Here is a 15,501-nt window from a genome sequence, read left to right as displayed (position 1 = left end):
CTTTGTGTGACTTAAGAAGAGTTTATAGGGACATAAGGAAACTTATGTCTGTGCTGAGATGCAAGTTGCAAGGACTGTTGGCTCTCCAGCTGCCTTCTGGGGGAGCACAAGGGAGGACCTTGGTGGAGGTGGGGGGCAAAATGAGGGAGAAGCTACTTTTTTATGGTTCTAAACACAGTCATTTGCATTTATAAAAACAAGACTCTGGCCGGGGTGGGAAGAGCACTCCAGGTTACCTGCAACAATCCCTCCCTGGGAACTTCAATTCTCCCCGTTCCCACCCTCCCTATCCCCTCATCAAAAAATCATCAGGGCTGCAGGCAGGAGACCCCACTCCCTCTGAGTGCTTTGCTCATCAGCAATGCCCTCCCAGCAGAGCTGCGAGGAATTCAAGGAGATGCCATGTGCGACTCTCTAACAAACTAGTTCATAATAGTGTTCTTGACCATTAGACACTGAAAAACTCCCCTTCAGTGTTTATCCCTCCTTCCGTCCCTCCCTTTCTCCTTCCTTATTTTTCTAGATCACTATTGCTTGCATCCCAGTGCTTGGCAAAGTATATGTGATTAAGAAGTAATTAGTTTCCTTCACCAGATTTTTTTAAATATCATAAAGGGCAAAGGTGGTATCCATTCAGCTCACCCTGGTGCCCTGTCCACAGCCGTGTGCCTGACACACAGGAGCCTCTCAATAACATCCGGTGGGTGAGAGTGCACTGTGTGCTGCCGGAGTTCAGATCAGAGCAGGTGTGGGTTCAGAGGAGAGCTGAGAACAGCTTCACCCTCCACGCTGAACAAAGGAGGCTCTGAAAGAGACAGAGGCTGGCGGTTTCCTGCGGGGCGCACTTTCTGAGCTATTGGTAAGAAAGGGAACAGAGCCACTGCTAGCTACCACTTTCAGGAGTCGGATGGAGAGAGAAAGGGAGCATTGATAGAGAGCCATGAGCTCTGGAAGACGTGAGAAACCCCTCGGAGCCCCCGGAGTGCGGATGTATAAAGGCACTGGATGAGCCGCAGATAGACATTTCCTTCTCGGGCAGGACTGCACTTTACCTGCTGGCAAAGAGCAGCGCTCACTTCCACACAGGAAGAAAGCTGCCGACAATGAAAGGAAAGCAGCAGGTGGGAACCTACCAAGCCAGCCCCGCTTCCCCGCTCCCCGGACTCCCCAGACGGGAGGCCAGGAAAGAGAGCACTTGAAATTCTGCTCCACGGTTTTCTGGAAGACGACGACTCCATTGTGAATTATTGAACATTTCATTTAAGCTTCATAAATAAGAAACTCGGATGAAAACATTGCATGTTAGATCCGCTTGGCAGCATGTAATTTCTGTCTTACTTCCTCGACCTGTCACCCTTCATCTGCGTCGGAGAATTTCAACTTCATTATAGGCAATTGAAGGTCTCAATCAGTTGCCTGGGAAAAGTAGTTTATGTCCCAAAGGTAATCTAATTTCTCCAACCAAGGTTGTGCCTGGGACGCGTGACAGAGATAAATGTGTGCTTCGAAGAGGTCTGGGGCATTGCAATCACCCCATCAATCTAGCCAGGGCCTCACTGCCGCCTGGGCTCCCCGAATCTCTGGTTTCATCAGCAAGTCAACAACAGGTGTGCTGAGGACCAGCCTGTACTGCTGGGGAGCACACAGAGAAGAAAGGACCCAGAATCCGGGAACAGTTCTCCAAGGAAGGTAACAAGAATGTTGGCTACTGTCACCATAAGCCACGCACTGCACTGCATCCACATCTGCTCCCTTCATCCCCACAGTCACCCTCTGAGATAGACACTGTTATTCGTTCACTTCTACAGAAACTGGCAAAGACATAAAATTAAGGAGTCAAAATGCCCAGGTAGAGAGTGGCAGACCCGAATATTGAAGGAAGTTTGGCAGACCTCAAACTCTGTCTGACTTCCGAGTTCACCACTACTGGTGTTGACACTTCCAAGAAAGAACTCAGAATTAGGAAATGAGTGGGGCTGGCTGAAGAAGGGAATAGAAGAGGCCAGGCAGTCCTGCAGGCGAGCCTGGTCAGCAAGGCCGGGTGGGCTCTGCCCCACTGAGCATGTGGGATTTATTGCTCAGCCTGCACTGAAGCCACACAGGGGGTGGTGCAGACCCTCTGACTGCCCACGGCACTCTCCTTCCACAAACCAGGCCATTTGTGAAGGAAGCATCGCCTCAAAATCATTCTGACACATCAGGGATGCTCAGGGAGCCAAGGACCGCTGGCCATCACCAGATCTAGGAAGAAGCTGGGGAGGAGTCTCCACACAGAGCCTTTGGAAGGAGTGTGACCCTGCAAACAGCTTGATTTTGGCCCTCTAGCCTCCAGAACACTGATAGAGCACATTTATGTTGTTTTAAGCCACCCAGTGTATGTCCATTTGTCACGGAAGCCCCTGGGAACGAAAGCAGATGGGAAAGGTTCTTCATCCCCCCATTGTTGCAAGGCGGTGGTGAGGATCACACACGTGCAAGCGTTCTGAAGAGAACGAATGTTCCGTAAATGCAGAAGAGCACGGTCACCAGCCAGGGCTCTGGGGGCCCACAAGGACTGAAACTGACCAAGGGGGCCCCCGGGTGATAAAGTGATCTTGCTGCATTTTTCCTACAATCCCAGGCCTAATCAATGAGGGTGAGTTTGATGGCCCCCAAAGATGTCTACATTCTAATTCCTGGCACCTGTGACGATGTCACCTTACATGACAGGAGAGCATTTGTGGATGTGAACATTTGCAGGCAGCCTCTAGCAGCTGGAAAAGGCAAAGCCATGGACTCTCCCCTAGAGCCTCAGGTGGAAGGAATGCAGACCTGGTGAGCTGTAAAACAATGACTTGTATTGTTCTGGCCATTGGGGTGTGGTAATCTGTTAGAGTAGCCATAGGAAATTAACATACCAGTCAAACCAGTTAGTCTGGAATCAGTGTGGGAGAGAATAGAGATCCCAGATGATTCCAGGTGTCTGGGGAGACTCCCCTGTGATCCTTTGTATTGAACCCCCAAAGGATTTCCCCAGAGAGGTTTACACCCTTTAGTTGGGCAGTTTTTGTAATTTTTTTTCTATCTTCCCAGGTCCCCAGATATCATCCTAGGATTGGATCTATATCCTGGATCCTGAATTTATAAACTTTGGGAGGGAATCCACAGCAGCAGGGCTCCTGTGTGCCCCTGCATTAGAGGCCTGACAGCCCTAATGACAGTCAGAGAGAAAGACTCCCCAATTGTCACTCACTAGAACACACCAGAAGACCCCCTGTGGCCTCAGTCACTATACAAACCTCATGTACAACAGCCAAGAAAAACTTTAAAGGACTATGTCCACAGTCCCTATAGAGGACACACTCCCGCATTCCACAGGTTAAGCAAGAAAGCCCTTCACCAGTTGTCATCAACCTGAGACTCTAAGTACCACGGAGAGACCTTCCACAGGAGAGCACACACCCCGCTCACTGACAAGGGGAGCCTTTCCTCCAAGGAGACCGACAGCAAGAGGGAAGCTCTGCACTGACCAGTCAGTCCATCCTGTCGACTTGGCTTGGTTCTCCCAAGAGGTGCAATTGGGATTTCCTGATAGGTAAAATTAGGGCGAGTTCAGGAAGGACTAAGCACAAGATCCGAACAGGAGTCTAAGATGATTGGCTTCCCTCTTTTTCATCCTTCCTCCCCACCCTTGACACACACACAGAATAACGTTTGTTTCTACATCTATCAATAGATCTGATACCTGGCACTGAGTACGGATTTGGAATATCTGCTGTCATGGACACACTGCAAAGCATACCAGCCACCATGAACGCCAGGACTGGTGAGTAGGAATTGGTTCAGAAAAAGATCACGCCCCTGTAATCCCGAGGGGCCACGAGGTTTGTCCTGGCAAAGGTTGGTGAGAGGCAATGCTCCCCCATGAGCAGGTCCCTGGGCAACAGCTGTCAGCCTAAAACAACCACCTCCTGAAACTCTTAGATCCCCTGTGCCTCCCCCTGACATCCAGGATGGAGTACAGGTCTGTGCATGGCCCTCCGTAGTCTAAGGAGCAGTGGAAGGGCAGAGGTGGAAAATTCCAAATAAGTCAGCACCACAGCAGGTCATATTTCTTCTGGACCACCCCACAGCAGGCAGAATGTGGGATCCCTTAATGTACTACAGGAGCCCTCAGAAAGACCTGAGGGGTGAAGGTCTAGACTTTGAAATAACCCATGAAATCTAAGGGGCAATGGAAAAGTCCATATGAGATCCTTACTGTTCTCAACCCAGCACTTTTACTTCCAAGTCCCAGGTAAATTTCAGTCCTTCTAGTATAAGGTGACCAGATCTTCCCACTTTTGGCGGGACAGTCCAGATTTTTAACAATTTTTCTCGCGTCCCACAGCGTTTTTAAAAAGTCCCAAATTTTGGAAAGAATCTTTCCAATCTTTCCAAAAATCGGGACTTTTTTTTAAAATGCCATGAGACGCGGGAAAAATTGTTAAAAATCTGGACTGTCCCACCAAAAGCGGGATGATCTGGTCACCTTATAATCTAGTACCTTAGGTACAAACCGTAGGCTGGGCATAGACAACCTCTCTAGAGAGCCCATGGGTCACCAGGAGGCCTCAGATCTAATTACTTGCACACCCATCGCCATGTCTGTCAAAATGGCCTCAGGAACAGAGATAGCCTCTGTTGCCAGGAATGGTACAGCCTTACCTGAGGCTCTTGTTTTGCCCTGATCAGCTTACTAAGAAAGAATGAGAGACGATGAATTTATATAGCTTGAAAATCAGCAGCCAGCTGATAATGCCCTTCTTCAATCTGTTTGCCAAGCCCCCAGCCATCTTTCAAGGGGAAGGTGTCTAACAAAATGTGAGCTAAGTGTCAGCAAGGACAAGCTATCCTCATGGTCAGCAGGCCTGCTGATAGTGTAGAATCCACAGCGGGGTCGGGATGATTAAAACAAATAATGGCCTTCCATTGTGAAATCGGCTCCTAATATTTATCCTCAGAACTTGACAGTCCGAGAGACCTCATGGTGACAGCCTCCTCTGAGACCTCCATCTCCCTCATCTGGACCAAGGCCAGTGGCCCCATTGACCACTATCGAATTACCTTTACCCCATCCTCCGGGATCGCCTCAGAAGTCACTGTGCCCAAGGAAAGGACCGGGTTCACACTGACCAATCTAGAGCCCGGGGCAGAGTACATGGTTTCCATCACCGCTGAGAGGGGTCGGCAGCAGAGCTTGGAGTCCACCGTGGATGCTTTCACAGGTACCAGGGCAGCAGCAGCCCAGCTGCACTCCGGGATCCACGGGTCTTAGTGTGAGCAGGTCACCCAGGCAACCGACTCTTGCAGAGCCCCATTTCATATAGAGAAGGCAGAATGTGGGTAGAGAAAGAACAGGTAGAGGAGACACTAATCAATCGTCAAGAGGGAATGGTTTGAAGTAAAGGGAAGAGGTGAGCAAAGCCACCTGAATGTCAAAAAATGTGTGTCTGATTTCATAGCCCAGACAGAGTGGCTGATTCTGTCTCTTTCCTCACCTGCAGTAAATCAGTGAGTGATCAGATGATCCATGGGATCATGTTAAATCCCTTCCAGGTTCGAGGTTTTAAATCCCGGATCTTATTATGAATAACTCACAGATGTAATGCTGGTCTACTGGTCATTTTTCAGTATAGGCTTGGAGAAAGGAGGGTGGACAGGACTGGAGCATGTGGAGGTGGAACCTCTGGCGCAGCAGGAAGAGGCGTGGTCCTTATTAGCAAGGAAAGCAGATCCCTTCGGTCAGATAGCTCCTCTAGCCAGGTGGCCCCCTACCTCACCTGTGTTTCAGAACCGCCCATCTCTCTGCTTTGCAGGCTTCCGCCCCATCTCGCATTTGCACTTCTCTCACGTGACCTCCTCCAGCGTGAACATCACCTGGAGTGACCCATCCCCTCCAGCAGACAGACTCATCCTGAACTACAGCCCCCGGGATGAAGAGGAAGAGATGACGGAGGTCTCCCTGGATGCCACCAAGAGGCACGCTGTCCTGATGGGTCTGCAGCCGGCCACCGAGTACATCGTGAACCTGGTGGCTGTCCACGGCACAGTGACCTCTGAGCCCATTGTGGGCTCCATCACCACAGGTGAGGCTGCAGGACTTGACAGAGGAGGTGACAGCAGCTTTTGACAAGTTAACAAAATTTACCAAGTAAAACACCCAAGGAGCAGGCGACTGCCTCATTCAGCTAAGGAGGGTCTGTGAGCTGTTGTGGAAAAGCCTCTTCTTCCATAGTTGCATACAATGTAAAGATGGGAAACTCCCATTTAGAAGGTAGGATGGGCCTAATGTCCATCCTACCTTCTAAATGGGATTGGTCCAGAGGTCCTCCCGCTTGCAGCCTAGGAGAAAGCCCAGAGAGAGCTTGTCTGCAAGAAGAAAACCTTCTGCAGTAAGGAGATGCCTGTTTCTATTCTGGAGAGCCATCTCTTAATTGCTCATTGATGCAAATGATGCTTCTTCATAATCAGATGGGACTCGCATTCAAACATGTAGGGCCCTGGTACTCAGAGAATGGGGTTGATTTGCATGTTGTTTGGCAAACACGGGCACTCTGAGATGGATTGAATCATTCTCATCTCATCATTCCCAAATATGAGTGTGAACGTGGGTGAGGACATGTGTGTTGGGTAGTTTGCTACATGCTGACAAAAGCTCACAACTGGACTAAGTGGATTCAACACACCTGGTTTCCATCTAGCAGTTAAAACATTGAAGTGGACAATAAAAATGAAATAGAGTTTAGGAAAGTAGATTTTCTTTGAAATCCCTCTCCAGTCAATAGGTATTTTTTTTCCAAATTGAATCAAAATTGGCTACTAAAAAAAAAATAAGGGATAGAGACTGACAGAGCTGGGTTTGCCCAAGAGAAAATAGCCATGTTACTTCTAGTTTAAAACAAAGCACACAAATTTAAAGGAAGCGTCCCAGTTGGCCTTCAAGTAGGTAATAGTTGCCGCACAGGCCCAGACCTTGCCAGCTTGAATTTATGTTATTAAAACACCCTCCACCAATCCACCAATGTAGCTTTGGCCACGCCCATGAGGCTGCAGGTGAGACTTCAGCCCAACCATGGTGTTAAGGATGCCCAGCACTCAGTACATTTGGGACACCATTAGCTCTTGGTCCACATAAAACCAGGGAGAGGAACTCCTTTTTCACACTGTGCTTTCTGTCTTTTTCCTACAACCACCCACTTCCTTGTAGGAATTGATCCCCCCAAAGACATCACAATTAGCAATGTGACCAAGGACTCAGTTGTGGTCTCCTGGAGCCCTCCTGTCGCATCTTTTGATTACTACCGAGTATCGTATCGGCCAACCCAAGGTAATAAAGCCATTCCATTTCTCAGAGACAAGTGGGATTTGGTTCTAGGAGAAGTAGCGTGTCCCAGAGGCGATCACCCGGCTTGCATTGTCCTCCTCTCTGTGGCATCAGAACCAAGAGTGGGTGGGTGAGGAGCAGCCCCGGACCCTGCACTCCAGCTCCTTTCCTAAAAGGCGGGATTGCACTCATCCAGAAAGCAGGCCCTTCACTAGCAGAGCAACTGCTCCCTGTTCCCCAGGCAGTGCAGTGAGGCACAAAGAGCCCTGAGAGAATCTGCCAGGAGCCGGGTTATGTGCACTCCCGAGAGTGCGAAGTCTAAGAATAGAGCCCCGGGAGATGTGTGAAGACCCAGCAGAACCAGATGGGGGCTCGGAGGGAACCACAGTGACAGTGGCCCTATTTCTGCTTCTCTGGCCAAGCTATGAGTCAGAGGAAGTTGGCCCAGACCTCGCTTGTATCCTGCCAGTTCTCACTGGTGCATGTGGCCTCGGCAGAGGACACACTCACTTTCCGAAGAGGATGGGGTTGTGTTCCAGGTCTGCAGGAACCACCCTTTGCGGCCAGTCCCTCTATACTGCCTTTACAAAGACCAGCGTGCTAGAAAACCACCTAATAGTTCTTTTTCCTTTGCTCCCAGGAGCCTATAAAGTGAGGGGGTGGAGCTAGCATACAGGGTCTCTAAGCTCCAACATTCCCAGTCCATGTACCTTGTCTCCCACTGAGTGCTGAGCCTTGCACCCATTGGTGCTTCCTGACCAAGTGCTGTCGGGAGCTCCTATGTAGACGGTACCGTGAACTGTGTTGATAAGTGACTTCTGCTCTTTCTTAGTGGGGCGGCTGGACAGCTCAGTGGTACCCAACACTGTGACAGAATTCACCATCACCAAGATGTTCCCAGCTACCGAATATGAAATCAGCCTTACTAGCGTGCGGGGCAGGGAGGAGAGTGAGCGTGTCTGCACTCTGATGCACACAGGTAGGTGTGTCTGCACCCCTGTACACACAGATAGGCCTGTCTCTCTGTTGTGGGCCAAGTCAGAACCTGCGGCAAAGCATGAAGGTGTTCTGGCTGATTCAGAGGTTCCATTCCTGGGCGCCCCTCTGACTTCTGTGTCACACAAAGCAATTTGCAACTTTTCTCTCCCCTGAGAGTCCTCTCTCCTCCTGACCCCCTGGGGGTCGTGCAGGTCTAGGTCAGGAACTTCCTGTTTGAAATGTGACCTCTCAAAGAGCCTCACTGGAAGTGAATTTCAGAACAGTTTTAAATGTCATCTAATTTTTTAAACAACTCAAGAAAATTGCACCTCAGAGAAGCAAAGGTTGTTATTCCAGTAACAACCTGTGGGGTCGTGAACCCCTCATCAAATATGGCCACAACCACCAAGGAGCTGCCGTGGCTCTTGCTTTCTGCTCCAGGGATGGAGGAAGAAGGTGGTGGCCTCCTCTGCCCCTCAGCCAGCCCACCTTGCAGATAGGACAGACTTGCTGTAGAAGTCACCCCTGGGGACAGCCAAAGCTTTCTGTCCCCAAGCCTAGATAACCTGATCCCCCCAGTTAAGCTTTCATTCCCCCAGCCCATGGGAAAGCATCCTTAGGGAAATACCTGGATTTCCCTCAGAGAACGGTATTTTCTGAGAGAGGAATGTAACTTGAGTTCCTCACTGCTCTTATAGATACTCGAACAAGTACCTCTAAGGTCATGGCCAAAGTAACATCCCTTTGGAAACAGAATCATTCTTCTAAAGACATCCCACAATATCCTAATCTCCCCTGGTCTCCTTCCAGGCCTGTGACTGCAGAAAACCCAGCTATGTTTTGGGTTCAGTCTTCCCTTCCACTAAATTATCTGTGACAATATGCCTTTATCTCCAATAAAATATCAAGCAATATTGACCTGAAATGATACCCAATGGGTCAATAGAAGCCGCCTTCACACCTTCCTGAAAGTCTTAGAAATTCGTGATATAGAAAGTAGCCTCCTCCTCACTGAGGACAACTAAATGGATTTCAAGAGTTTTCAACCCCCAACGTAAAAGAGAGCAGAAACTTAAGTAAAAAACCCATTCCTCAGCAAGTATTTCTCAACAGTGCACCAACCCAAACCACCTCCTTCAAGTTCAGGCAGCACTATTTGCAAACTTCCAATACCCAGATTGCTCACAGAAATGTCCTATTTTGTTGTCATTTGTTGTTTTAAGATGATGTCTATGATTTTACAAGTTTTGGAAATAAGTATTCCTTCAGGGTCTCTTAAGCTCAGCGAGATCAAACTGATCATTGTCATAAGACTTTTCTTTTATTCGCATAAAGTTCCATTTGAAGAAGTCACTGAAGGCCCAGATTAGGGATACAATTCAGATGTTAAAATTATAAAAATATTTTCTCTGCTATTGCTTTAAACAAGGGACATAGGCAAACAATAAAAACCTTCGATTAGAGAGCAGGACATCATGGTCCTCCAAAGTAAATTACATGACATTAAGTTTGAGTTGATACCTAAATTACTAGTATTGTAAAAACATCCATTTCTAAAATATATCCCAAGTTTGGGGAAAGGAGACGTAGAGTATGGACAAGTTAGAATAGGACTGTGGTCCTATAACAGAGACCTGGTTCCCTGACAGGCACTCTTGGAAGAATCTCCTTGTCTCTCTGTCACAAAAAGGATAGCAGGACCGAGTACAGAGTGAGTCTTGTGAGTAGAAAAGCAAGAATACCATAGTCAGGTGGGACTTTAGAAGTAACCTCACTCCCACTCAGTCACTGCACAGTGTTGATTGAGACCCTACCAAGTTTAGGAGCTGGAGATGGTCTGCCTCCTTGGACCTCCCACCTCACTAGACAGGGATTACGTCACAAGCCAAGCTCTTACATCTGTGAAAGTACAAATAGCCTGAGAAGCATATTCTCCCCTTCACTAAAGAGGTAGAACATTTTCTGTATGTTCTCAGTTTTGCCATCTAGCTTGAAATGCCTAAGACACATAGCTATACATTGGGACCCCCACAGCACCCTGCACATAAGTCAGTTAATTATTTCAGAGGAAGATCTGGGGGAAATTGGGTACTTGGGAGAAAGGAAGATGGAGAGAAGAGGAAGGGGCTGATGGAATGAACCAGGAAGGGAGAAAGGAGCCCGGTCTCCACTCACTTCACTGTTTTGTAAGGCACACTAGCAGAGGTGCATTGTGGGTGACAGTATGGGAGACCCTGTGGGTGAAAACTACAGGGGACCATTCATGGGACCAGCCTGTAGTTGCTCCTACTTTCCCTAACTGTTCTATTCTGTTGCAGCCATGGACCACCCTGTGGATCTGATTGCTACCAACATCACTCCGACGGGCGCCCTGCTGCAGTGGAAGGCGCCTGTGGGCCAAGTGGAGAGCTATGTCATTGTCCTCACACGTTTTGCAGGTGGGTGTGTGCAGGTCTGCACCTCAGACAGGTGGGCATGGCGGGGATTGGGGCAGAATATAGTATGAAAGTTTTTTTTTTAAAGGCAAATGTCAATCTGAGGGACAAATTAGAGATTTCCCTGTCCCCAAACTCTATAAACTATGGGAATTGAGAGAGCAGGATCTGAAGGGTGCAATAAGGGCACATAACCAAGGACAAATACAAAATTGGAGAAATCACATTAGGAAGATAAACTCAGAATTTAGCTAAAACTTGTCTCAAAATGCTATGAGCAAGAAAGCATACTTTTCTAGATAAAGAGCAAGAAAAACACTAGTTATAGGACCATACTCAGAGCAGGTAATACATAACAGTGACAAAGGAGCAAGAACTAATAAACTCTTTTGTTGCTTTGGCCTTCTCTACACACGAGCAGCCCAAAATCAGAGTTTCAGTGTCTTCTTCACCATGCTTATTCGCCTTATGCTGTTTGTGCTATTTGAATAGTGAAGCCCACACCAAAATAGCGTTGAGTAGTCCAGGTCTCTAGGCCTACAGAAATTATTTCCCTGCCTATATTACATATGCGATCACAGAATTGTTGTGGGTTATCTTCAGGAATCCAGAGAACAAAGATATCAGAAGTCAGGCAGATGTCTTAATTTTCAAAATTAAGAGAAATTAAAAAAAGAACAGACACAGACAACAGTATGATGATTGCCAGAAGGAAAGGAATGTTAGAGAGAAAGTGAGGATAAAAGAGAGATAAATGGTCACAGAAGACTTGACTTTGGGTAGTGAACCCACGATGCAATATACAGATGACGTATTACAGAGTTGTACATTTGAAACCTCTATTATTTTATTAACCAATGTCACTTCCAATAAATGCAAGTGAAAATAAATAAATTTTAAGAAAATTATGAGAAAGCCAAGTCTGTAAGCTACAAAGAAATACTGGTAAACTGATTGTCAAAACTTGGGAAAGTAAAAACCAAAACAGACTATTAAACAAAAGGGGAAAATAATTAATGATAACTTCCATACCAGCACAGGTTCCATAAGAATGTGTTTTTCCAAAACTACTTTATGTCCTTGTTTTTTTATTGGCAAATCTTCTACCAACTTCAGCAAAGCATTAGAAAAACCCACTTATCACTGAGATGGACAATACACGATGGGTCATATACGGAGTTGCGTAGAACTGTAGCTGATTGAATGCCCCTCCTCAGAGAATGAACAGCTTTCCTGTGGCTACATCTAACCCCTCTGCACATACTCGGTTCATTTCAAGTCCTCCCATGCCTCCTTGCCCTTCACGATCCTACATTTCTTACCTCTCACCATGCCTTCTCAAGCCATTTGTACATGCTGCTTCCTCCACCCGGAAATTCTCTCCCCTTTTGTCTGCCCAGTAAACCCATCCTTCACCACCATCCCTTTATCAAAGCTTCCGTTATTCCCCTAAGAGAGTCAGATGCACCGACTCACAGGTACAAAAGTACAACTCCATCGCAACAGTTAGCGTTCTTTCATTCAACAAATCCTTTTGATACCGTTCCATGTGCCATCCCCCTACTAGGTTATAACGATTCAGAGATAAAACACACAGATTCATAGAACCCACACCTAGTTATGGTGCAGACAGGTGAGCAGTGTCACAACACAGGCAAGCACAAAACAGCTTGGGCCACTTCCATGGTTACTTACTGGGATCCCGGTGTTGAGGGGAAGAAAGGAGGCAGATAAAGAAAGAGAATAGGAGGAAAGAGGGAACTCCAAGAACAAGAGCAGCCTGTGCATTGGTGGAGAAAGGAGAGACCACAGAGAGTCTGAGCTGCCAGTTTGTGTGGCTGGGGCACTAACCAATGGCAGGTGTTGCATTTGTACGCTCTTCCAAAAAGTTCGTTTAGATTTTAACTTGTTTGCATGCCTTTAGGCCACGGGAAACTTGCAACCTCAGGTCCCACTTACCTAGTGTGAACAAGTGCCTAGTGAACTTAGTTCAATGTTGAATGACTCAAGAGGGTGCCTGGCCCTGGTCTAATGAACAGTTTTATCAACAGCTTGAATGGATACAGAGAAGGTAAGCTTACCAAATTTGCATATAAAACAAAACTGATGGGTAGAATCCAAACTCAATATATTTTAATGAACTGAAACAATGGTCAAAAACTCACGCAACAAGGCAAACGGCAATAGAAATCAATGCACAAAATCCACTACCCAATGCTGTGTTGGAGGCTTTATAAATAAGGTCTTTGATTAGTAATACTCTGCTTGTGACAACCTTACGAGACTGTCTCAAAGCCTAATAAATTCACAAAATTGGCACAAATAAAAGCTAACATTGATCCTATTGGTTAGTACAGTTCAATCATTTCTCTCCTGAGTTTTGCATTTTAGCAGGGTCACTGGTAAACTGTTATCTGTCTAGAGAAAGGAAGCCAGCACTGTGGCAGTTTCAGAATTCTCATTCACGTAATGAGTGAGGGGAAGATGGGGTCATGTAGACAAAGAGTTCGGCTTACTCTTTGTAACTCCAGAGTCTTGAGTAGCAGTTACAAAAATAGACAATTCAGCTTCCAAATAAGGAATATTTTTCTCAATTAAGATGTAAAAAAAAATCATCAGGGGATATGCTTATATGGAATAAAATATCAAACTAAATAACCTCTTAATGATTTCCCCCCCCCCAAAAAAAAATCCTTCAATATGGAATCCTGGCGAAATGCCTATAGACTTGGGAGATCTTTCTTTATTCAATCCCTGTCCATGTCCATCTGGTTTTAGTTGCTGGAGAGACCATCCTGGTTGATGGAGGCAGTGAGGAGTTCCAGCTCACCGACCTGCTCCCTCGCACCCACTACACCATCAGCATGCACGCCACCAGTGGGCCTCTCACCAGCGGCACCATCAGCACCAACTTCTCCACGCGTGAGTGCATGGTCAGCCATGCGGCCAGCGTCCTGGAGGCTGCTGTGGGTGCTGAGGATGCTCAGTCTCTGTGGTGGGCTGGATTAGTCTAGACTTAGAGCTTTTAAAGCAGCGATGAGTGTCCTTACTTTAGTTGACTGCAGCCCAAACGCCAGAGAAAGTCCGCGGAGTCAGCAGACACACGTCTACTTTCTGCTCTAACTTGGGTCTGGTGACAGCAGTAAAACCAGGCCCAGAGGGGCCAGTCCTGGAAACGCATCTGGCCAGAGAGTCTGTAGGACATTAAAGGGCTTGATGTTGGGGAGAGAGTTGCTGGATATAGTCGTGACCAGGGGAACAGTAGACAAAGGTATAGATGTGAGAGTGTTATAAGTTCAAGAGTAAACCACAGACAAGCAGGTGCAGGAAGGTCATGAATTCAGACAGAGGGTCAGATTGGAAGATGTACCCCCGGGCCCAGAGGCCTGGTGAGGGGAGGAGGGAATAGCTATCAGAATGCTTATGACCCTAAAGGATCACCTTGTGACCAGCGGCCCTTCCTGCTCCTGTCCAAGCGAGAACTGGGGTCAGCATGTGAGCAGCCCAGAGACCGCACAGGGGGGCAAACAGATACATGTGCCTGGAACCAAATGGGCATTTTCTCCTCTTTGCAGTGCTGGACCCTCCTGCAAACCTGACCGCCAGCGAGGTCACCAGACAGAGTGCCCTGATCTCCTGGCAGCCGCCCAGAGCCGAGGTCGAGAAGTACGTCCTGACCTACAAATCCACTGACGGAAGCCGCAAGGTGAGCGTCCACTGATGGGGAAGGACCGTTTCTATCCGGCAGGCCACAGGAGCAAACTGGGTTCTCCCTGATGGACGCACAGCCTGCTGCTGAGGAAGGAGCCGCAGTCTGCAAGTCAGAGAACTGGGCGCTAGTCCTGGCTCTGTTCAAAGGCAAAGCACTAACCCTGAGTGCCTGCTTCTTCCCCAGACAGGGGGGCTGCCTGCCTCTGCAACTTCGCTGGGCTGTGCTTCCAACATGATGAAGCAAAGCGCGCTGGAAACTTCCAAGGCGCTATCAGTACGTGGAACTGGAAGGACCTTTCACTAGCAGGGCCGAGCACACATGAGCTGGATGCCAAACTCAGCAGCCTCTTATACCTCCTGATCAGCATTAGAAAGGCTACATAGCCTACTGCAAAGAGATGACAATGTCATTGGTTGAAAACAATCCATCTAAAGCACAGGCTGTCAGACGTGGTTAGCAGCGAAGGACTTTTTTAGAGTAAAATCCTGTCGGGAAGCGTGAAACATGCAGAACAGACTGAGCAGCGCTTGTCTTTTGCATGTGGAGCAGGGAGTCCCTAGGGTTCTTCAGTCCAAGAGGAGGCTCAGTGCAATCCAAAAAGCACCTATTCAACTGTCCAGGTGCCTACATTTACCCCAGCATGCCCCTGGGAGGCAGGCGCTGTCCTCTGCTTATTGTGGGGTGGAGAGGATACAGTGGCCACTGCAATACTGACCTAGCTGGCCATGGGATCCCGACTTCCCTTCCCCACACCCCTCGTTACGAGCTGGTTCCTCCCTCTCATCGCCCTTCCTCTGGCTCATTCTGCAGGAGCTGATCGTGGACGCAGAGGACACGTGGATCCGGTTGGAGGGCCTATCTGAGAGCACAGACTACACGGTGCTCCTGCAGGCGGCCCAGGATGCCGAGAGGAGCAGCCTCACCTCCACCGCCTTCACCACAGGTGAGCGACTGGCTGCCACTTTCCTGCCTTCTGCCCTGTGTGACCTCAGGCAGCCTCTGCCGAGGAGACTGGGCCAAGGAGGAGGCCA

The 15,501-nt window shown here is 48.1% G+C and overlaps 1 protein-coding gene across 3 annotated transcripts in view; it reads left to right on the top strand.

The window, feature by feature from the left end:
• Window positions 1-15,501, top strand: part of TNR (tenascin R) — a 310,075-nt gene that overhangs the window by 280,145 nt on the left and 14,429 nt on the right. For all 3 annotated transcript variants that reach the window (XM_084865195.1, XM_084865194.1, XM_084865193.1), the window contains 9 exons: window positions 3,716-3,805; window positions 4,983-5,246; window positions 5,838-6,107; window positions 7,229-7,348; window positions 8,178-8,324; window positions 10,642-10,761; window positions 13,537-13,680; window positions 14,334-14,464; window positions 15,281-15,413. In XM_084865195.1, coding sequence (XP_084721321.1) covers window positions 3,716-3,805; window positions 4,983-5,246; window positions 5,838-6,107; window positions 7,229-7,348; window positions 8,178-8,324; window positions 10,642-10,761; window positions 13,537-13,680; window positions 14,334-14,464; window positions 15,281-15,413 — 1,419 coding nt within the window. The remainder of the gene's footprint in view (window positions 1-3,715; window positions 3,806-4,982; window positions 5,247-5,837; window positions 6,108-7,228; window positions 7,349-8,177; window positions 8,325-10,641; window positions 10,762-13,536; window positions 13,681-14,333; window positions 14,465-15,280; window positions 15,414-15,501) is intronic.

This window comes from Pipistrellus hanaki (assembly GCF_964339955.1).
Source record: "Pipistrellus hanaki genome assembly, chromosome: 18".
In the NCBI taxonomy this organism is placed as follows: Eukaryota; Metazoa; Chordata; class Mammalia; order Chiroptera; family Vespertilionidae; genus Pipistrellus; species Pipistrellus hanaki.
This window is presented reverse-complemented; position numbering and strand designations above follow the sequence as displayed.